Source organism: Emys orbicularis, chromosome 23 (assembly GCF_028017835.1).
Source record: "Emys orbicularis isolate rEmyOrb1 chromosome 23, rEmyOrb1.hap1, whole genome shotgun sequence".
Classification (NCBI taxonomy): Eukaryota; Metazoa; Chordata; order Testudines; family Emydidae; genus Emys; species Emys orbicularis.
Window position 1 is genome coordinate 14,614,657 of NC_088705.1, and position 24,603 is coordinate 14,639,259.

At 44.1% G+C, this 24,603-nt stretch overlaps 1 protein-coding gene across 1 annotated transcript in view; it reads right to left on the reverse strand.

The window, feature by feature from the left end:
- MATN1 (matrilin 1) overlaps nucleotides 1–17,679 on the reverse strand; it is a 38,574-nt gene extending 20,895 nt beyond the window's left edge. The window contains exons 1-2 of the mRNA XM_065421764.1: nucleotides 17,592–17,679; nucleotides 12,636–12,982 (exon numbers count right to left, since the gene is read on the reverse strand). Coding sequence (XP_065277836.1) covers nucleotides 12,636–12,982; nucleotides 17,592–17,679 — 435 coding nt within the window. The remainder of the gene's footprint in view (nucleotides 1–12,635; nucleotides 12,983–17,591) is intronic.
- Nucleotides 17,680–24,603: the final 6,924 nt, after the last annotated feature.

Sequence of the window (24,603 nt, forward strand, 5' to 3'; positions counted from 1 at the left end):
CTTCAGGCTAGAAAGATGATGTTAAAAAGAACAAAGCATTTAAAAAAGGAAGTAAAAAGTCTGTTGTCTATAAAGTCCCTCCTACAACAGGCTTGGAAGCTCAGTAACAGTGGAGAATGAAAAAGAAATGGAAAGACCTGCAGTGAATAAAGAGCTGGTTGAGAGATAGGAAGATAAAGGTAGGGGGAAATGGCGGTGTGCTCAGGAATCAGGACTAAGAATTGGGTAGTTGACTTAATGGGCTGGGTCCTCAGCTGATGTAAATTGCTGTAGCTCAATGGGATGAACTGTGCATTAGCCTGATTTGCTGAGGGGTGACATTTTTTTAGGCTAGTAAAACTGAAAGGGAATTGTGAAGAACTTCAGAAGAGCCTGGGTGATATGGATGGCAGCGCAGACCAGAGCGGGGCAATAATGCACATTGGAAAGAATTATTTTAAACTACTTGGAATGGATTAGTGGGATAAAGATCCTGACATTTTCATGGCCAGCTCAAGAAAGCTGTCTCTTCAGTGTGCACAATGGTCAAAGCAGCATATAAATGTCAGACTGTATTAAGCAAAGGAACAGAGAAGGATACGGAAAATATTATAATGGCATTATATAAATCAATGGTACATCCTCACCTTGACCCAGCCTTGGTCTCCTTGTCTTAAAATAGAGAGCTGAAATTAGAAAAGGGCTGAAGAAGCTAGAGAAAAATGGAGAGAGGTCTGTGGGGCAAAGTCAGATGGAGTGATGGGTGTGTTTCATATGAGAAGGAATTTAAAAGCCTGTAGCTATTTATTTAATTTGAAAAGATGTAGAGGAAGAGAAGATAAGGTGGAGGTATATATAATAATGGTATAGAGAAGGCCAGTCAGATACTCGAATTTATCCTCTCATAGGCACCCAGTGCAATTACACATCAGTAAAACAAAGGCACAGATTTTGGCGGGAAAGGGGATATTTTTTGACCAAGGAACCAGCCAAGGTCAAAGGAAGCTGGCTGGAGCAGAGAGAGAGAGCAGACAACAAGCTCCAGTGGAGAAGCCATGAGAAGAGAGGTCCAGGAGAGAGGATTTGGAATCCAGATAGGACACTGCCCCAAATCCTGAAGAATGCTCCAGAGAGGTGAGGAAAGGGCATAGAGGTGTTTTATTGTTTTGTCTGGATCTGTATATTTCTTGTGCTGTCTGCAGTAGAGAGTGACTGGTTTGGGAACCCATTTGCAAAGCCTGTGTGTTATGTGCTTCCCCGGAGAGGTCAACTGTAAATCAGAGTGCCCGTGCGGTTGGAGCTCGGGGAAAGGGTGAGCTTGAGGCTACTGGGGAGTCTGGAGGAGCCAGCAGTAGGTAGCTAGATGGTGGGGGTCTTAGCTCTCAGAATAGGGTGCTCCCCAGAGGATCTGCCCCCCAAAAGTGTTCCTAGACTCTGCTCAGACTCAAGAAAGCTTAAAAACACATGGGATCCAGCACATGGGATTCAAGCACAGGATCCTAGTGCGTATTGAGAAGGGGGAGCTAGACAAGGGCTTTGACACCGTCCGACAGCTGTTTTGTGGCCTGCATAAGGCGAGTTTGATGGGTTCCAGCTGACATGAACCCAAGTTTCAAAAACCACCACCACAATTTGGCACTAACTGGCACTCTTGCTGGCACTGTCAGCAAAGACGCCAAGAGCCAAATGGTCCATAGAGATTCAACTGCCCCTGCCCCCATCCTGGATTAACCAGGAGACCTTTAACGACCTGAAACTCAAATATATGTAAGCGGGGGAATGGTCCTGCTATTGTGGGGGACTCTTCTGGCTTATAAACTACCCGGTGAAGGGGACTAGCAAAAGGATTTGAGTTTTCGCTTCTACTCCCTTTACCCAGAGGCCTGCCTGACCTCGAGGGCTCCCCCTCCACTCTCCTGTGTGGCAGAGTCTTCGTAACCCCAACAAGGCTGGGCCCAGGATTCCTGGGGGGCTCAACCCCCAACCTTCTCGTGGTCACTTAGGGCAGGGGCTAGGGTGTCCCCACTCTGGGGGGGCTCTCTCTGCACTGGGCACTTCCCTGACCCACTGATCATTGCATACAGCTCAAAGCAAATATAATTTATTAAACAACAATCAATTTTAAAAAAATAAGGAAAAAATGGGAAAGGCGAAAGGAAAACCCGTCACCCTGCTCTGTGGCCTGGGGACGTCACAACCAGCGTCTCTGGAACGTCCGGGCAGTTCAGTCTGTTCCTCACACGTCCCAGGCCCCTCCCCAGACCCCTCCCCAGGCCCTGGCTGTGCTGCAGAGACGCTGCGGGTCAGACACTCGCTCTGGTGGTGGCCACATGCCCTCAGGCTCTAGGTGGCAGGACACTTCGTCTCCCCTGCCCCGTCGGGGTTACAATCCCCCCCAAGTCTGGCCTGCAGGGCCTCTTGGCTGGGGTGTCTCCCTGCATTGGGCCCTCTGCCCAGGGTCCCCCTTGCTCTCCCCAGCTGCTCCCTGCACCCGGCTCCGGACTGCTCCGGCCCCAGCTCCAGCCTCAGCTCCAACCTGCCCCAGCGCTGCTGCTGCTGCTCTGCCTCCAGCCCCCTGGGCTGCTTCTCTGGCCCCGCTGGCTCTGTGGCTGCAGCTCTGCTCCCAGCACAGGTCTGCTCCCTGGGCTGCTTCTCTGGCTCTCTGGATCTGGCTCGGCCCTGCTCCCCAGCTCAGCTTGGGCCCCTGCTCTCCTCTTGGCTCGGCCCCACTCTGGCTCACCTGGAGCACTGGCCTCTCCCCATTGTTCCTGGGGACTGTCAGCCTCAGGGTCCTGATTTCCCACCGACCCTCCCCCTTCCTTTTGGTACTGGGAGCTAGCAACCAACCCCCCTCCCCCTCCCCCCCACTGAATGTTAGTAAGGGGACAACAGTCCCCTTTACATATAATCATACAAAAAAGTGGAAGCTAGGTCACATTAGGGTGACCAGATGACAAAGATGAAATATCGGGATAACACCAGAAAACACAGCAATGGCCAAAGTGCCTTTTTTTGGTTCAGTTTTCACCAAAAAGGTTAGCAGTGATCGAAAGACTAACATAGTAAACATCTGTGTAAATGGGGTAGGATCTGAGGCTAAAGTAGAGAAAGAAAAAAATAAGTATTACTTAATTGGATGTCTCCAAGTCTCAGAGCCTGACAAAATGCATCCTAGAATACATACTTAAGGAACTGGCTGAAAAGATCTCTGACCCATTAGCGATTATCTTTGAGATCTCATGGAAGATGGGAGAGATCCCAGAGGACTGGAAAAGGGGAAATATAGTGTCAATCTATAAAAAGGGGAATAAGGACAACCCAGGGAATTCCAGACCAATCAGCTTAACTTCAGTACCTGGAAAGATAATGGAGCAAATAATCAAAAAATCAATTTGTAAGCCCCTAGAATAGAATAGTGATAAATAACAATCAACATGGGTTTGTCAAGAACAAATCACGTCAAACCAAACTCATATCCTTCTTTGACAGGATAACTGTCATAGAATCATAGAATCATAGAATATCAGGGTTGGAAGGGACCTCAGGAGGTCATCTAGTCCAACCCCCTGCTCAAAGCAGGACCAATTCCCAACTAAATCATCCCAGCCAGGGCTTTGTCAAGCCTGACCTTAAAAACCTTGTGGATGGGGATATATCTTGACTTTAGGAAGGCTTTTTGATACTGTCTCACATGACTTTCTCATAAGTGAACTAGAGAAACATAGGCTAGACAAACCTGCTATAAAAGGGGTGCACAGCTGGTTGAAAAACTGTACTCAGAGAGCAATTATCAATGGTTCACAGTCAAGCTGGAAGGGCATATCAGGTAGGGTCCCACAGGGATCTCTCATGGGTTTTATTTAGTAGCTTCATAAATGATTTAGCTAATGGCATAGAGAGTACACTTATAAAGTTTCCGGACAATACCAAGCTGGGAGGGGTTGCAAGCGCTTTGGAGGACATGATTAGTGTGATGTTGCACCCCACAATGCTTTATAGAAATATGCTTATGAGTAAATATGACATAACTGGAATATGTTTTATGCTAGATATGTCATGTAACATATCTTTGCAAAGGTTATGTTCTTCTGCATGTATTCATCCTATTTGTATGCATGTATCATTTTTATATCTGAAGTTATGAGCATTGGCTCTATGCTTGTATTTAAAGTGGTTATTGTAGAAAGCACCTAAGGCAGATTTGGTCAACATTGTGTGAAGGGAACCTCGATAGACGCCAATCCACATCTGAGCTTTCCTGGGAACATCCTGTAGAAAACTGAGTCATGCATGGACATGTGACTTGCCCATGTGACTCCAAAACTCCATTTTGTAGCTGGATTCTACACAGGGGGGAAGAGGGGTTTCCACTCACACGAGAGAAACTATATAAGTCCCTGGAAAACCCCTCCATTTCGTCTTCATCTGGCTCAAGAGATAGCCTCTCCACCCCAAGGAAATGCCTAAAAGAAACTGGAACAAAGGACAGTAACTACTGGGGTGGGAGTGATTGCTGGACCCAGATTAGAAGGAGGATAGTCTGTAAAAGAAGCTTATTGGAACATCTCTGAGGGTGAGATTTCATCTGTAATCACTTTCTTACTGTATTAGGCTTAGATTTGCATGTTTTATTTTATTTTGTTTGGTCATTTACTTTGTTCTGTCTGTTATTACTTGGAACCACTTAAATCCTCCTTTTTGTATTTAATAAAATCACTTTTTACTTATTAATTAACCCAGAGTATGTATTAATACCTGGGGGGGGGGGGGAACAGCTGTGCATATCTCTCTATCAGTCTTATAGAGGGCAAACAATTTATGAGTTTACACGGTATAAGCTTTATACAGGGTAAAACGGATTTATTTGGCGTTTGGACCCCATTGGGAGTTGGGTATCTGAGTGTTGGAGACAGGAACACTTCTTAAGCTGTTTTCAATTAAGCTTGCAGCTTTTGGGGATGTAGTTCAGACCTGGGTCTGTGTTTGTAGCAGGCTAGCGTGTCTGGCACAACGAGGCAGGGCACTGAAGTCCCAAGCTGGCAAGGAAAACAGGCTCAGAGGTAGTCTCGGCACATCAGGGGCAGTCCCAACGTGGGTTTCTGTGATCCAACCCGTCACAATTAGAATTCAAAATTATCTTAACAAACTGGAGAAATGGTCTGAAATAAATAGGATGAAATTCAATAAGGACAAATGCAAAGTACTCCAGTTAGGAAGGAACAATCAATTGCACAAATACAAAATAGGAAATGACTGCCTAGGAAGGAGTACTGTTGTAGATATCAAAAACTAAATATGAGTCCACAATATAATACTGTTGCAAAAAAGAGAACATCATTCTGGGATGTATTACCAGGAGTGTTGTAAGCAAGACACAAGAAGTAATTCTTCCACTCTACCCAGCATTGATAAGGCCTCAAATGGAGTACTGTGTCTGGGCACCACACTTCAGGAAAGATGTGGATAAATTGGAAGAAATCCAGAAGAGAGCAAAAAACAATTTAAGATCTAGAAAACATGACCTATGAGGGAAGATTGGAAAAAAAGGGGGGGTTGTTTAGTCTGGAGAAGAGAAGAGTGAAGGTGGACATGATAAGTCTTCAAATACATAGAAGGTTGTTATAAAGAGGAAGGTGATAAATTGTCCTTTTTATCCACTGAGGACAGGACCAGAACTAATGGGCTTACATTGCAGCAAGGGAGATTTAGGTTAGACATTAGGAAAAGCTTCGTAACCGTCAGGGTGGTTAAGCACTGAAACAAATTACCTACGGGGGTTGTGGAATCTTCATCATTAGAGGTTTTTAAGAACAGGTTAGACAGACACATGCCAGGGATGGTCTAGATCAGTGGTGGGCAACCTGCATCCTGGGGATTGCATGCGGCCCGTCAGGGTAATCCACTGACGGGCCGCGAGACAGTTTGTTTACATTGACCATCCGCAGGCACAGCCACCCGCAGCTCCCAGTGGCTGCGGTTCGCAATTAGCTCTGGAAACATGAGGAATGAAAATCCAGTCACTTTCCAAGGTCCCTAAACATGACTGTAGGTGCCTAATTTTAGGCAGCCTAGTTTGAACGAGTTGGGCTTACTTATTCTGTTTTTCAGCTCCCTTCAGCTTTTAAATTAGGAAAATGGTCCGTAATAATCACTGGGGTAACTCTGTGGAGGTTGGTGGAGTTGCGCTAGGGTTGACTTTGGCTGTGAGGCTGAATTTATAAATATTTGCAAAGGGCCCAGGGATCCCTAGATGGAAGGTGCCAGAGAAAATACAAAGTCCAGATTAGAATTCAAAATGACCTTGACAAATTAGAGAATTGGTCTGAAATCCACAAGATGAAATTCAACCAAGACAAGTGCAAAGTACTTCACATATTGAGTGACCCGTGGTTCTTGTGTTATGTGAAGGAGTAAATAACTCTTCCTTATTCACTTTCTCCACGCCGTTCATTTTAAGAACGGCCAGGCTTAGGAAGGAAAAATCAAATGCAACTACAAAATGGGGAATAACTGGTGAGGTGGTAGCACCGCTGACAAGGATCTGGGAGCATTAGTGGAGCACAAATTCAATGTGAGTCAATAATGTGATGCAGTTGCAAAAAAGGCTAATATCACTCTGGGGGTGTATTAACAGGAGTGTTGTATGGAAGACACAGGAGTGATTGTCCTGCTCTTCTCAGCACTGGTGTGGCCTCAGCTGGAGAACTGTGTCTAATTCTGGGTTCTGCCCTTTAGGCAAGATGGTGATAAACTGGAGCGAGTCCAGAAGAGAGCCACAGAAACCATCAAAGGTTTAGACAACCTGACCTATGAGAAAAGATTTTAAAAAGTGGACATGATTAGTCTTGAGAAATAAAACGGAGAAGGGACCTGATAAGTCTTCAAATATGACAGTATTTGGTCCTGCCATGCGGGCAGCGGACTGGACTCGATGACCTCTCGAGGTCCCTTCCAGTCCTAGAATCTATGAATCTATGAATCTATAAAGAGGACTGTGATCAATTGAACTGTGAGCCACTGAAGGCAGGACGAGAAGTAATGGGCTTAATCTGCAGCCAGGGAGATTTAGGTTAGCTGTTAGGAAAAACTTTCTAACCAGAAGGGGAGTTAAACTCTGGAATAGGCTGACAATTGTGGAATCCCCGTCACTGGAGGTTTTTAAGACCTGGCTGGACAAATACCTGTCAGGGCTGGTCTAGGTTTACTTGGTCCTGCCTCAGCGTAGGGGTCTGGACTTGATGACCTCTAAAGGTCCCTTCCAACCTGACATTTCCATGATTCTATGAAATCCCACTGCTCTTCCTTTGTCATCCTATTCCTTGTGGCAGATTGCCACGCTCCCTCTGTCACCCTCTAACTCAGAACCTGGCCTCAGAACATAGTGGGGTTAAATTAATTCAGTAGCACTTGAAAACTGAAAGTGAGTTCAGCTTAGTCAGTGCCTCTGAAATCTGAAATCTGACTGTGGGAATAATTCCTTTTGGTTAATACTGTCCTACATTGGCAGGAGAAAGACAGTACTGGGGAAGAGATGGGTTGCGGTGACATTGGCTTGAATGGTTTACTTGCGGAGGACACACACAAGTGAATTGCAAGGCAGCTGAAGTTTCTGCCCATCTGCAATGATGCAGCAATAGCACAAATCTAAGTCCCGGTTTCTGTTTCAAAGACAAGAACTAGGGAATTAAATAAGAGTCCCTGACTTCTATATATCAGTCCATATTGTGTGTGTGTGTGTGTACACACTTATACCACACACACTCAGATCCTTCAGCTGAATTCTGATTATGGTTGGAAAAGCGACTGTAAAACAGGACCTTCTTGCATGTCATGGACCAAACTGATCCCTGACATAACACCTTTAACTTCAGCAGAGTGAAACCAGAGATGAATCTGCTCTCCATCCTGTGAGTCACAACTGCTGATCTCATTTGCAAAAGCAAGTGTTACTCCCAGTAGTCCAGCAGGAGTTGATACACCTCTGGGAGCTGGGTTCTGTACTACCTCACCCTGCCCAGTCAGTTCCAACTGCAGCTTCCTGGTTATCAATAGAGGTGTAAGAAGCAAGACAAGTCAAGCTGGATTGTTCAGCTCAGTGGGGTTTGAGGAGCTTTTGGTTTTGAATCAGGGCACTTGTGATCTGGATTCATTGAGTGAGACTCGATCCTCCATACCGCAGAGAAAGCAATGCTAATGTTTTGTGTGGTGATCTTTAACTGTTGGTTTTTCTAGATATTTCCCAAACTTTTTTGTTCATTTCTTTGTCAATGAATAACCAAATCCAAAACCTGAAATATTGGGGGGAGGGGGGGCTGGAGCTTTAAAATCCAAACATTTGATATATATTTTTCTCCCAGAAGACAAAAAAAATCGAGAAATGTTTGGTTTACATTCTCTCATTAAGATGACCAAACTGAAAACTTTCAACCAATGAAAATTTATTAATTTTTAAAAACCACAAATTAATTTATTTTCCAAAAATGTAAAATTGTTCAGTTAAAAATTTGCATGCTCTTTTAGTGCTAATAAACAGGCACATTTTGACTAAAATGAAAATTTTCCACAAAAATGTTTCTTTGGACAGAAAAAACATTTCTCTTTTTAAAAAAATGTTTAAATAAAAATATTTTGACCCCATTTTAGTCTTGCATCATCATTATTACAGAATGGCTTCTCAGAGAAGGGGGGGGGGATAATTTGTGATAGAGCCAAAAATAACTAACTAGGTAGTCGTTAACTTTTTTCCTTATCACAAAAATGGGACCAAATCCATCCCTGGTATAAAGAGTCATGGAGCATCTCCCATTAACTTACACCAGGAAGGAATCTAGTCCATTGTTTTCTGCTCTGCTTTGGGTTTTTGCAATGGCTGTTCCTAAGACCAGACAAAAATACTGTAGCAGGTGGTTGCTGGGTTTTCATTTTTTTAATTATTTTATTGTTACACTGTGAATTATCCATTGTAGACAGGCTAGGAGGAATGTCAGTATCTGCTTGGCATTCTCTCCCCAAAGGCCAGTATCAGACAATACAGTGCACTGTTCTTTAGCACATAATAAAGTAAAATCATATTACACCGAGCACAAAGCTACCTAAGAGTTCGGAACATGCCCAGCCATCTCTCAGTGAAGTAACAACTGTGTTTGCTAGGGAGACCCAGCTGAAAGGAGGCCCTGTCTTTGTCCCTATTTCATTGAGTTTTCACAGTAGAGTTTGACACCTCCAAGCTGCGCTGGGCTACTAGCTAACTGACAGGAGAGCTTTGTGGGAAACGTTAATATCCTTCCCTCGTGTCCCCTGCTCCCACTGCTACTACTGTCTCTCCCTGGAAAGGTCTTGCTGGGGATAAACCTTTTCATGCGAGAAGCAGAACTGCTCTTTAGGGGGTGAGCTGTAGGTCAGGTTCAGAGAGGAGGGAGGCTTAAACCTGTCCTAGGAAATGTTTCCTCTGAAGCTATTCCCAGTTCCACAGGACCACTGCCAATTCATTCAGGCTGCCTGGCTTCAGGGAATAAAGCTCTGGGGGAGGGGAGAAGAGTTCCCTAGCAGATTAAAGCAGGAATTTTGATGCCCCAGGCTCTGCATTCAGAAGGAGGCTTCAAGTGTGGGATGAAGGAGCAGTGGGCTCTAAGGAGCTGCTCTCTGCGATGCAGGAGTTTCCTTACCACCCCTGTTGGCCTGGAAGCTGGCAATGCTAGACATGTAGCGGCCAGTCAGAGGATGTGTGTGCACAGCACTGCATTCAGTGACAAGGGCCCGCATGCCCCATCCACAGGCATGGAGTGCATATAGAACATTTGACATGGATTTTCTTAGACAAAACAGGGCCATTTTCAATCACTGGAAATCAAATTTTACATTTTTAAACTGAAGAATTTGAGGGTTTTGATTGTTTGGATAAAAACGTGAAAAATGTTGGCCAATCGGGGGAAAAAAATCATTTTTGTCAAAAGTGTCCACAGGGATGAGGACTGGAGAAGTGATGGGCTTCTAAAAGCTCACGGGGTGGAAAATTCCATACATGGAGGGAAAGCAGAGATGATGAGGTGGGAGATGCAATCGATGTGTTTTGTGCATTTCCGGACTGCTGGTGGATCTCTGCCTTATTTCATTTTAATCTGGCCCTGGGGGCAAGGGAGAAGACTCTAAAATCTCCTCTTTTAACCCAGTGATGGACAAGTTCCAAAAGGCCCGAAGGACGGTTGAGTCTGAAAGAGCCCAGATGAGTTTGAAGCCATTTGGGACTTGGGCTGCAAATACCATTGAATCAGCACCTAGATACTATGTTTCAGCGAACGGGATAAACACAATTGTATTGTATTGTGTAAACACAATACATTAGATAGCTGTCCTGTTTCTAACAGGGATAGATACATCACCCCAGGTTGCCTCTCTTGAGTAATTTACCATTTCTGTTTCCATGAGTAACACCTGAAAGCAGTGAAAGACAAAATGTACCTGTGGGACAGAATGAACAATTTTGAATCTCCAAAAAAGATTAAAGTTGAGTCCATTCTTACTCTATTTGCACGAACTTGGCCAGAATCACAACCAGGATCATCCCAGGATTTCAAAGCACTTTACAAACATTAATTATTATTATTAATAATAATAGTAATAATAATACCAAGCTATTATGCACTGCCTTATATCCATTGGTGAGGTGAGTGTCATTACATTAGGCATGAAGTATCATTAAAATTAGGCTTGGTAACACCCTGTGTGGGAGAAAAAGGTTATTACACTTTACACCATTTTACACCTGGCAACACTTCGTCCCTAAGTGCCTTGCCCAAAGTCACACACTCAGTCAGTGGCAAAAGTGAGAACAGAAGCCAGGAATCCTGGCTTCCAGGCCCCTGCTCTCACTTCTACAGGAAGGATGTTTTTGTGATTATGGCACCGGACTGAGCTTCAGAAGATATAGTTCAATACCTAACTCTGCCACAGACTTACCGTGTGACTTTGGGAAAGTTAGATTTTCAAAAGTGCTCAATTTTGGCACAAATGTGCTCCCACTAAGTCAGTAAGACTTAGACCAAAATACTGAGTGCTTTTGAAAATCCCGCCTTCAATGTCTGTGCCTCAGTTTCCCCTCTGTGAACTTGGGGATAAAAGAGTGATGTGAGGTAAATCCATTCATATTTGTTAGGTGTGCCAATGCTAGAGTTATGTGGAGAGATCTGATCCCCACCCATTGGCATCATTGTTCAGTAGTGTCTGGTTAATTTCTAGCTATCACAGCCTTTAAAACAGGCTGTTGATTTGTTTTTTCAGGTGCGGTCACATTTTTACGAGAGTGCATTTCTTGCATTTAGGCTTTGTTGGTTGTTGGGTTTTTTGTTTGTTTGTTTTTGCTGCCTTTGGCTTCTTTACCCTCTCCTTTTTGCACTACTCCACATTGCTGGCTTCCCCGTTCCTCTGCTAGCAGCAGAGGAGAAAGGAAAGAAACTGACATTCCAGAAATTTTAGAGTTGGGGGAAAAAAACCTTCTTCAAACAGCTGGTTTCCTGATTGGTTGGGACGGAAGCTCTGGTTGCCCATGTTAAGCCCTTGCTTATTTTTCTGCTCCTGTCTTGCTAGCAGAGCGCATGGGGAGCCAGCATGCGGGCCTAGGCTGCGTCATGACTAATGTTTAGTTAAAACGCAAGCTGTTAATGAAACGAGCTTTCTGCATGCACAGAAGGGAGAGGTTTCCCCCGGCTGTCACTGAGCTGAGGCAGGTGTAGCCAAATTCAGAGGTGACGAGTCAGGGGAAGGCAGATGCTGTTGTTGTTATATGGGAGGGCTTCAAAAAAGAACTAGGTAAGTTCGTGGAGGATAGGTCCATCAATGGCTATTAGCCAGGATGGGCAGGGATGGTGTCCCTAGCCTCTGTTTGCCAGAAGCTGGGAATGGGTGACAGGGGATGGATGGATTACTTGATGATTACCTGTTCTGTTCATTCAGAAGACAGGATACTGGGCTAAAGGGACCTTTGGTCTGATCCGGTATGACTGTTCTTATGTTCTTATATTAAATACCAACCTAGACCATGATCTCACTGCCCCACACTCACTACATGCACAGAGAAAGAGGAGGTCTCTGCCCCAAAGAGCTTGAATCTCAATAGTCAAGACAGACAAGGAGTGGGCTGGAGGGTGGGAGAATTAAGGTTTCCAGGGCAACCTTAATTGTGACATTTCCTACCTTGTGAGTTCGAAGTGGGGGTTTTTCAAAGGCACAAAGAGGAGTGAGGCATCAAGGCCCAGATCGTCAAAGTGAGTTAGGTGCCTAATTCCCATTGAAATAAATGGGAATTAGGCGCCTACATACCTTTGAGGATCCGAGACAAAGATCCCACTAACTTTCAATGACAATTGAGTCCTCAGTTGCGCAGTCTGTCTTAGAAAACCAGCCTCCTTGCCACTGCAAAATTAAAGGTCCTTTAGTGTAGTTTCCTTGGATGGGATATTAGTAAAGACGGCCATTGCCACAGAGATAACAATCACTTTCCCCCCATCCAGAATATTTTGTGTGGGGCTTTGGCCATTTTCTTCAACGTTTCCAGTCTCTGATTAGACAGAAGGAAGTGGGATGGGTGGGAGGGGTATCGCCGTCAGCGAGAGTAACACTGACTTCTCCCAGTGCAGCAGCTCAGCAGATAACTCACTTACCTTGTTAATCTCAGGAGACCTCACCCGGGCCCCTTCTGAGTCGCTGAATGCCCTATTGATGGCAAACTGGATCGCCAAGCCCGTCATGGTGCCCGTGGAGAGCGGCTTGATCTTGCGGACTGCTTGCAGCAGGCTGGCTTTGGTCCAGTGGGTCTTGAGGGAGAACTCGTTCTTGACTGTGCTGGCATAATTGATCACCCCCACCCGAGTGGCATTGGGGCCCACATCGAGGGACTCGATGACCTGGGACAAGAAGACTTTGACCTGCTCAAATTCATGGGGGCGCACACTGCGGGAGCTGTCTATGATGAACACCAGGTCGGTGGGTCTCGTCCTACACAGAGCACCTGCACGAGAAAAGTGGGAGGAGAAAGAGGAAGAAATAAGGCTCCGGGAACAAATAGTGAAGTTCGGCGGTCAGAGCAGGATGCTGGGGATTCAAGACTTCCTGGTTCTTGTGGGGAGACAGGGTTCTACGGGGTTATGGCAGAGACCTGGGTGTCAGGACACCTAGGTCCTATTTGTAGCTCCAGAGAGCTTACAACCGAAACAATCAGACAGATCCAGGGTGGGGGAAGGGTAGAACACACCAGCAGAGTGAACAATGGGGCAGCAGCAAATGGCACCTTAGGGGGCTGATTTTAGTTAGGAGGGAATCCACTAAATAGAAAGAAATGTGAAGGGAGAGGGGACACTGGAGAGAAGGCAAGTGAGGGGGCAGGAAAGTGGGGAGAAGAGGGTAAGCGGGACAGATGCAGGTTACAACAGAGGATTCTGAATCAGGGCTCCTAGCTTCTATGCATGGGTCTTTGTAGGTGACAGGGAGTGAGGTCTCGTGGGTCAAAGCTGGGTCATTGCTCTGCATGACACTGGGCAAGTCATCTCACCTCCCTGTGACTCAGTTTCCCCATTTGTAAAACCAATGGGATGATGATAAATATTTACTTATCTCATGGGGCAAAGTGGGAACTAATTAATCAATGTTTATAAATGTGCTTTTACTTTGTGTACAAGAAAAATATTTTTATTGGTTAAAAAACATAACACCATGTACAAATACGCGTACTTATAATGCAGAGATAAGGAGATAATAATATTTGGCATTTGTGGGGCTGGATTCACCACTCCAGTTTTATGCTGTTATGCTGATGAAACTCAGTGCAGTCACACTGGAGTAAAACAGCAGTGGAGCAGACCAATTGTTTGAAGCACCTTTCTCAGATGCCCTTCAAACGCTTTGCAAAAATTAATACATAAATTCCCACAACAAGTCTGTGCAATAGGTATTGTTATTTCCATTTCAGAGATAGATAAACAGAGGCACACCTAGCCATTAAATAACTACCTCAAAGCTCCAGGGGGTCAGTAGAGGTGGAAACAGAACCCAGGAGTCCTGACTCATACAACCCCCTGGTATAACACTTAAAGCAGTGGTTCTCAACTAGGGGTACATGTATTCCTGGGAGTACACAGAGGTCTTCCAGGGGGTACATCAATTCATCTAGATATTTGCCTGGTTTTACAACAGGCTACATAAAAAGCACTAGCATACAATGACTTGTTTGTACTACTCTATATACTGTACAATGAAATGTAAATACAATGTTTATAGCCCAGTTGATTTATTTTATAATTATATGGTAAAAATGAGAAAGTCAGCAATTTTTCAATAACAGTGTGCTGTGACACTTTTGTATGTTTATGTCTGTGTAAGTAAATAGTTTTTAGTGAGGTGTAACTTGGGGGTACGCAAGACAAATCAGACTCCTGAAAGCGGTACAGTAATCTGGAAAGGTTGAGAGCCACTGCATTAAAGCACAACTTTTCCTATTGGTATCACATCACAAAGCACTGGTGATTATACTGTAAAGAGTAAGGCTGCACTAGACAAGAGAATCGGTGTGAAAATGTAAAATAGATTGACCTAAGACTACATATTTCCCATGTAACTTCTCTGTTTCCTTGGTAAGATCAATAACAAACATGATGGAGAAAACTATTGGTGGTCAAGATGCTCTGGAGTGCAGCTGGATGGAATTTCTCAAAACTGACCATTTTGATGACATTTTTCATCATTTCAAATTGTGACCAAAAAAAATAAAATAAAATAAAAAGGGTTGATATTTTTTATGAACATTTCCCCAAATTGCCCCATTTAGCCTGCCTCTGTGAGGTTCTGTTCTCATGTGCTCTGTTAATATTTCATTTTCACACAGGGGGAGGATACAGGTTCTGTGATACAGGGGAAAAGTTCTGTCAGACTTTGTTGGCAGATTGTTACACGCAAGCTTTTTGACCAGCAAGTCTGTCTAAAATTAAGACATAGATTTAGAAGTTGGTCATCAGTGTGAAATGTAACTGATCTCTCACGCTATTAGACATATGAAAACAAATATCCCGCTGTACATCCATGAAGACAGCTCATCAGGTGAGTTTCCTGAAAGATGCTAGGGCTGAATGTGTCACTGGCTTCAGAATAATGTATCTCTAAACAACGCAATGTGCAGAAGGGATTCAAGGAGGAGTTAGTCAGTAGGACATAGTGGTTGCCATTGAAAAGTAACCATTTACCTCAGGGGCTTGGTTTCACTTCACAGCCATATTTCATTGCAGGAAATAGAAAACATCTGTTTATAATCAGGCTTACATAGTGCTTTAATTCTTAGACCAAAAAAGAACTTTATGAAGTGTCATTATACCCATTTTACAGGTAGGGAAACGGAGGCACTGAGCTTTGCCCAAGGTCATGCAGTATGTCCCTGGTGGATCAAGGAACGGACAATAGGTCTCCTGATTCCCACTCCAGTGACCTAACCACCATTTTTTTTTAATTGTTAACTGCTGCCAAGAAAGAAGTGTGGTACCAAAGCATTGAAGTGTGGGATAAGGACTGACTGAGCAATAAAAGATTTTGGAATCAACTTTTTCGCAAAGCACTTTTGTATTTTTGTCCCAAACAACTTTTTTTTTTAATCTCTTCTTATGAAATTAAAATGTGTTTATGGGGAAATAAAGAGAGAGTATTGGAAAATCAAAAGCAAGTCTAGCTAATTGTGTCCAGCCCCAGAAGGCTCCCTAGTCTCCCCTAAGGGCTTGTCTACACATGGAGCTACTCAGGAAGAGCTATTCCAGAACAATTCGTCCAGAATAACTCCACATATGGACACTTTCATTCTGGCATAAGAGTGCCTTTTTCCAAAATAGCTTCATTGATTTTGGAAGTGGATTAAATTAAACCAAAAACAACACTTATATTTTGGAATAAGAATGTCCACATGTGGACTTATTCCAAAGTAGATACTCCACTTTAAATCCTCTGTCTACTTTATTCTGTAATAACTTTTATAATAGTCAAGCCCTTATGGCAATGAAACAGAGTTTGGGGAAGCACCATGGTGCTGTATTAATTAGAAGAAACAGAAAACTCTTGATAACTCAGAATTAAAACATGTTTATGTTGCAAGCAGCATTCAGTCATACTAGAAATATAGTGGATTGGATGAATGGTCCATCTATCATTTCCTGACTCTGGTAATATCTTGTACTGGATGGTTCAGGTATAGAGATACCTTCTCTTCACAAATCTGATCAGTTAGGCAGCCTGGAAAGAACGTTCCTTTCTCTAAGTGGCTACCTTATGCCCTACAGCATATAGTCACATCACCCTGATCATTGCTGTGAGCTGCACAGGTATAAATGTTTTAAAATATCCTAAAATCACTCAACCCCAATATTTGTCTTGACCACCTCCTGCAGCCATGAGTTCCGCAGGTTGGCTGAACATTAATTGTCGTCTGTAACTTCATCCAGTCCCTACCGGATCAGTTAATGGACTGATTTCTTTACCATTTTTACAAACCTTTTTCACTATTTGCTTTTCCTTTTGAATTCAACACTCATTCATTTGTTATATATTATTTGTAATACCACAGTGCCTCAGAGCCCCCAACATGGGCCAGAACCTCACTGTACTAGGTGTTTTACAAACCCAGAACAAGCCGACAGCCCCTGCCCCAAAGACCAGAGATAACAGGTGCAGACGGACAGACTGGGAGTACAAGGAAACAATATGACAGTATTGTTTAGCATGATAGGCACTGAACTCAGCACACTGGCTGCCTACCATTGTCAAGTATTTTGTAGCTGGGAAATGGGGATTTGCAGACATTAAAATTAACCGTCCTTCTTTGATACCCTCACAGGGTATCTCTTGGGCAGCTTGTCTCTAAGGCAAATCCTGTCATCCCAATTCAGGCAAAATCTACCATTGACTTCAACAAACTGAAGGGAATTCACTGGAAGTTTGCTTGAAAAAGGACTACATTAAAACCTTAATAAGGACCAACCTCAAAACCAATCCATTCCACTTTACTGGGAAAGATTCCACTTTACTTGCATCTGAAGAAGTGAGGTTCTTACCCACGAAAGCTTATGCTCCCAATACTTCTGTTAGTCTTAAAGGTGCCACAGGACCCTCTGTTGCTTTTTACTGGGAAAGGGGAACCAGAGCTAGGAATGTCTGATCAATCCAGGCCAATTCGCTCCTTGAATTCCCCAAACAAAACCAGCGTTTTGAGGAATGCTTTGAGAGAAGAAGCGAGTTCTGTTCAGGAGATAAAGAGGACACAGGACAGCCCCTTTAATGGCAGTGCCTCCTCCAGCTAAAAGGAACTGGACCTGATACTATGCTGAAGACACACTGAAGCAGCTTTCTGTTAACGGTGTCTGTGCCATTCACACGGCTATTATTCCTAAGTAACGAAGCAAGCAGGAGAACGCAGCACAGACATCAGGATCTTGCTGCCTTGGTCAACTATTTGCAAAAGATTCTTTGTACAGCCCTGCAATGTTTGGTGTCGTTTTTCTCCTTTTCTCCCCCCGGTGTTCGCATCTGCCCTAGCAGGATGGCTTCGGGTGACGAGAAGGTACCACAACCAAACTGACCTCTTCACTTACCTCTGGGCTGAGGGGGAGCCCCGTAAACGCCATGGTCCTGGAAGAGAAGAAGCGCAGAGAGCAAGAAGCCAGAGAAAATCCTGTCCATGTTTGCTCAGAAGCTGGAGACAGAGTGACAGGCAAGAGGCTTGGGCCAGAGGTATTAACATGCCACTCCTCAGAGAGGCAGCAGGCCAGCCTCTGACATACCTGGGGGAAGGGCAAGGTTGGAGGCGGGGAGGGAGAAAAAGAAGAAGAAAACTTTGAATGACACGAAGGGTCGCCTGGCTTTGCCCCGCCCCTGGGGCTTTCCACAAGGGGTTCATTGCTTGGCTAGGGGATGGGAAGTAAGAAAGGGGACCCGCTACTGCCTGGAATGTGGAGAATCTGAGACCTTGACAGTGGGGCCAGTGAAACCAGGTTGGGGAAAGGGGTTAACCTGTCTTTCACTGGCTTTAATCTGCACAGCCTGATGGTTGCACCACTCAGTAAACGGTCTGCGGTGTATGGGGCTAGCATCCTTCCTGAGCCTGAGACTGGAGGGGGTGGGAGCGTGGGACACGAACAAGGTCACACAAACCATCCCTTAGACATCCAGCTCGGCACATGAAACGCAGCCCTCAGGATTTAGGAAACATCTGCCTTGTGGTGGGCCCCCCCTCCCCTGCCACACACACTCCTTTTTAATAATCTGCAGGCCAAAATATCAATCTGCTAAAGTAGGAGTGGGGGAGCAGAGGGGAATGAAAGGATTGGAATCACAGCTTAGTGAGACATAGTCCAGGTAATGTGAAACAGAATGAGTTAATTTCAGAGGGAAATTGTTACATCCATTATAAAATTGTACTCTTTGGGATACCGAAAAGAGAGAGAAGTAAACCAGGAGATATCAATAGCAAAGGATAGATAGATAGATAGGTAGACAGATTAGTAAACCTAGATAAATAAATAGATTAGAATACTGTATGATTTATTGTTTTTAGCAGGGGGCACGGTTCTGCCCAAACCTAGACGAAGATACCGTGCCTGCCACAAGCAGCTGACGATCTAAATAGACAAATAAAACCCATGATGCGCTGGGTGAATAGGAATCAGATTTCTTCAGTATCCATAAAGCACTATGCAAATTTAGCGGGCTACATTAATAGTAAGCGGATGGATTCATCACAAAGTAGTGCAGTATTTTTTTTAACTATAATAATACTTCCATGTTGGTTGATAAATGCCTTTAGGCTGCAAGTGATCTGCCAGTCTCATCTCTCCAGCCATCCATTCATGTCCTTAAGCATTGATTCATTTCACCTGCGCTGTATGACCCCGAGACTCAGCAAACCACCTTCAGATCCAGAGGAGGCCAATTCCGCCACCCTTATGCTGAGTAGCGATTTACTCCACAAGTGCGCTCCCCTGCCCCCCCCCCACACACACACTGAAATCAATGGGACATCACACAGAACAAGGCGCTACTCAAGTGAGTCGTTAGTAAGGAAAGCACAGTCTGGCCTTAGAAGAGCTGGCCAGGACATTCCAAAGCCATCAACGTATTGATGAGAAATGGATAAACTCGCCAAAAAAACTTTGCAGGAGGGAGCCCGGGCTCTGAGATCGTCCCATCTCGGCAGGTTTTAGCCCCAGCCTGAACATCTACACTGCTATTTTTAGCCACATCGCAAGATCCCCATGAGCCCGAGTCAGTTGGCCCATGCTCCATACCCCGGGGCCCCAAATCTGCTGCTCTTGCTCATGGTGAGTAGCATCTTATTTCACAGGTCACGCCATTGAGATAAATGAGGCTGATTCACCGAGGAATTGCTATTTAAGGTGAACAAGAGTGGGAGAATTTGGCTGCAGGTTATCATGGGAAAACACACACATATATGTATGCATGCACACACACAGCTATATATAAGAGCTAGGTATTATTATAATATCTACATTGGCACACACAAATATACATCCACACAAATGCATTTGTACACTCATATATACATTCACACACATACACCCACACACTTGCAGACACACACATATAACCCCCCCTCCCACACACACACACACACACACACACATATAACTACAAATAGTATCAGGGAACAAAATGGAATTAAAAGACGTGTTTTTTGCTTCCACCCCCATTTTTATATATATAATATATATATTTTTTCCTTTTGCTCTGCTCGGCACACAAAGAACTCTTGGTGCAGACAGTATTGCTGGCCATGAATGGCGATCATTCAGTTCCCTCCATAAATGAAGTCTCTATGGCCGTTCTTGCCGAAGAAAATATAAAGTTTCTCTGTGTCATTTTTCTGCTAATTAGCAAAGAAAGATAAATACATTTCAGGTGAAACTTTTCACTACGGAGGTTGGGGCACACACACAACATTAAAGCTTTGAAAACAGGGTGAGGGCAGAGGCATTTTGGATACTCTACGTCTGCATTTATAGATCTTTAAAATAAATGTTTATTTTTAAAATATGAACCATAATTTTTGCCTGGGCCTCAGAAAACTAAAACACTGGATCCAATATTTCCAGGGGAAAATATGCATTTAGGGCTCTTCCCAAGGCCACTCACAACACAAACAGACAAACCATTAAAGGATTAAGCTGGCCCCATTCCGTAGTGCAGCTATTGTAGGCTTCATGATTCCAGAAGCATAGAAGATTGTTCTCTCTCCCTCTCAAACGCACACACACCTCTTTACTGAAGAAGCACTTGTTTCAAATACTAGCTCCGGCGCATTCCTTCTATTTCTAAGGAGCTTTGAATCAAGGTACTACATTAGGACCAACCCTGCCCTCATTGAAGTCAACTGTTTAGAGCTAATAGCAAAGTTCATATGCATTAGCCCCTCTTTGCCATTTCCCACCACCTTCACACTCTGCTTTCCTTGGTAAAGAGAAATACATTGCCCAGTGTCTTAGTCTTAGGGGTCCCTGTAGATCTTAGTCTGCAGAAGAGAAGAATGAGGGGGGATTTGATAGCTGCTTTCAACTACCTGAAAGGCGGTTCCAACGAGGATGGATCTAGATTGTTCTCAGTGGTAGCAGATGACAGAACAAGGAGTAATGGTCTCAAGTTGCAGTGGGGGAGGTTTAGGTTGGATATTAGGAAAAACTTTTTCACTAGGAGGGTGGTGAAGCACTGGAATGGGTTACCTAGGGAGGTGGTGGAATCTCCTTCCTTAGAGGTTTTTAAGGTCAGGCTTGACAAAGCCCTGGCTGGGATGATTTAGTTGGGGATTGGTCCTGCTTTGAGCAGGGGGTTGGACTAGATGACCTCCTGAGGTCCCTTCCAACCCTGAGATTCTATGATTCTATAGTCTATGATTTTACTCAAGAGTTCAGCTCAGGAGCAAAGTTCAGTGTCACGTTCCCCAAGGAACCAGGCAAGAGGGGATCAGCAGCTTTGATGCCTGTTTCCAACCTCCCTAAGAGTTCACAGACTATACCCTGGGCTCCTTGGAGAAGGGACAATAGCAAAAGCAATGAGCTGGGCACATTGTGACATGGACCCTTTACATCTCCTGAAGAACGTTTTCTACAGAGGGGCCAACATCTCTGTTCCAAAGAGAGCTCAGGCTGCATTTGCCTAAAGACACTAACTTTGCAGCTGACCCATGGGAAATCCTGGTTACACCACATGAGTGACATCAGCCTCTATTGTCCACTTGTTAAATTTTGCAACAAGCATATTCGTGCTTTCTCCCCTGCTGCCCCTCACACTTGCAGGGGGGCGCTCCCCATAAACACCTGCAAGGCCACCTCATTCTCCACCTTCCAGTCCCTCCCTAAAACTCTCCGTTGCCGCGATACCTACAAAAACTTGTCAACAGTTAGGCCTGTGGTGTGCTGAGATAACAGCCTACCATGCAGACTCTTGTTTCGTTGTACTTCACTGCCTGTTTGCATCCGTTGTCTCTTCCCTTATACTTAGATGGTCAGTTCTCTGGGGCAGGGACTGTCTTTTTGGTCTGTGCTTAAACAGCGCCTAGCACAGTGTGGTCCTGGTCCATGACTGAGACTCCTAGGTGCTCCTAGTTCCTAGTAAGGCTGTGGATCCCCAGGCATGTCCATAGCCAGCAATCCCACACTGCATAATCATTGCCACGATTTCTTCTCACAAGTGAATGGGAGTCAGAATTAGAATGAGCTTCCCGGGGGCAGAGTGGCTCAAAGCATAGGGCATTAGCTTAGGAGGGGGAGGTCAAGAAACCTGGATTTTATTCACTCATTCATTGCCTCAGTTTCCCCATCTGCGCCATGGAAATAACAATACTTCCCCTTCCTTGGTAAAGCACTTGGAGATTTGTGGCTGGAAAACGCTGCACAAGAGCATTATGAGTTCATTTACACAGTTCTGTTTCTGATCTGCTCCTTCAGCCGTCCAATTCCCTTGAGACATGCCAATGAATCCACTTTTTCCAGTCATCTAAATCTGCTGTGCTGTAGTTTGAACCCGTTGCCTCTTGTCCTGCCCTCTGTGGCAAGAGAGAACAACATTCCTCCATCTTTTTTATGGCAGCCTTTCAAGTATTTGAAGACTGCTCTCATGTCCCCTTTTAATCTGCTCTATTCCAAATTAAACATACCCACTTCCTTCAGCCTTTGCTCATATCTGACTGGCATTCCATCCCTTTGATCATCTTTGTCGCTCGCCTCTGGATCCTTTCCCGTTTCTCTACATCCTTTCTATACTTTGGTGACCAAAATTGGACACAGTTCTCCAGCTGAGGCCTAACCAGCACCGAGTGGTCCTTTCACCTCCTCTGACTTTCATGCTATGCCATTGCTTTTTTGCAGCAGCAGTATCGCACTGCAGACTAATGTTGAGGTTGTGATCCACCACAACTCCCAGACCCTCCTCAGCAATGCTGCTGCCAAGCCAGTTTTTCCCCCCATTCTGTATTTGTGCATTTGGATTTTCTTCCCTAAGAGTAGCACCTTACATTTGCCTTTGCCGAATTTCATTTTGTTGTCTGTAGCCCAGTTCTCCAATTTATCGAGATCCATCTGAATTTTAGCTCTGTCCTCCAAAGTGTTGGCAAACCCTCCTCCCCCACAGCTTTGTGTCATCTGCAAACTTGAGCAGTGTGCTCTCTATTCCTTCATCCAGGTCACTAATAAAGACGTTAAACAACACCAGACCCAGAACGGATCCCTGTGGAACCCCCCTTGAGACCTCCCTCCAATCTGACATCATTCTATTAATAGTTACTCTTTGTTTGCAGTTGTTTAACCAATTATGTATCCATTAATGGCAGTTCTGCTAAGCTTGCATTTCTCCAGTTTACTCATCAGAATGTCATGTGACACTGTGTCAGAAGCCTTGCTGAAGTCCAGGTATATTATGCCCACCACATTCCCCCATCCACAAACCAGTTACCCTGTCACAGAAGGAAATCAAGCTGGTTTGGCATTATTTGTTCTGGGTAAATCCATACTGGGTGCTAGGGATCACCCCTTTATCCTTCAGGTATTTGCAAATGGAATATTCTATACAGTGATCTAGTAGCTTCCTAGATATCAAAGTCAGCCTGACTGGTTTATAGTTTCCTGGCTCCTCCTTTTTACCCTTTTTAAGGATGGGCCCTACGTTAGCCCTTCTCCAGTCTTCCGGGACCTCTCCTCTCATCCATGAGTTCGCCAATATTATTGCGAGTGGCTCTGAGATTTCTTCAGCGAATTCCTTCTGTACCCGCAGGTGAATCGCATCAGGCCCCGCTGATTTGAAAATGACAAAGTTAAAACAAAACATTTTTACCTTATTGAAATGAAACATTCAGACATTACTGCGATAAGATAATTTGACATCATTGATGTGAAACATTTTGACATCGTTGAAACACAATATTTTGATGGTCTCAAATCAATTCTTTTTTTCAATGTCTATTTAGCTGGAAATTAAGAAAATTTAGCTTTTCATTCTGGTTCAGACCAAATATCTGTTTTCAAAAAGCTGGAATTTTCCATAAAATGGACATTTCTGATTTCCATCCAGCTCTAGCTGTGAGGCATTGAACATTTTATTACACTTTTAAGCAAAGAAAATCTTGTTTTCCCATCTCCACAGACCCTGACTCTTCAAGATTAAGACTTCTCGGTCACCTTTTTGAAATGCGCACACAAATACATGATGTAGGCTTAGCACTGTTATCATTTACCTTATTTTTCTTTTACAGTAAAGGTAAAAGCACCATGATTTTTTTTTTTACTTCAAATAAGGGGTCACCATCAAGCTGAAAAAGTTGAGAAGTGCTGGCTTCAACTGTAGGTTTTTGGATCCAAACTTCCCCAACGTTTAGGGAACTGTCCCCTCAGAGTTAGATTTTACACATGGCTGCCTGTGTTCTAAGTCCTCAAACATAAATACTTTCTAGGAGGAATCCGGAGATGTGGCTAAAGTCATGTTAATTGGCCACCTAAGTCGTGGAGTAAAGGAGAAGGCTCCGGTTGGGAAAGCCAGCCAAACACTGAGTAGTTTACTGTTGATTTTTATTTTAGTCAAAATAAATATGGTTCCTCTGGTAAACATAACTTTCTTCCCCACAAGCCACCAGAAAAACGTGACGGTTTTAGCAAAATACCTTAGCACTCTTTTAACATTAAATAAAAAAAAAAAGATTTCCTTTGATGTTTACTGAGCTTGACTCAGCCTCAAAAATACACGGGGAAATTTTGTGTCTGATGCTTCCATTTACCCAAAGTCAAATTCCAATGTTTTCTCCCCACAATGATTCTGTTTCACTGCTGGTTTAAAGGGAGTGGAGGAGCCATATTTAGTCCAGTTGTTTATCAGGGAGAATGTTTATTGTCAAACCACTTTCCTGAGGAAATTAATACTGTTTTTGGCAGAGTGGGCTCTGTAAGGCTTAAACAAACAATGGGAAAGGCAGGAAGCTGGGGAGAAATGGATTGCCTTAAATATAGACCTTTTGAATAACGTTTACGACCAAAACAGTGAGTGGACGTTTATCCTTTATGCTTTAAATAGCTGGTAAATATTACTTCGCTCTGATGCTATAAATGG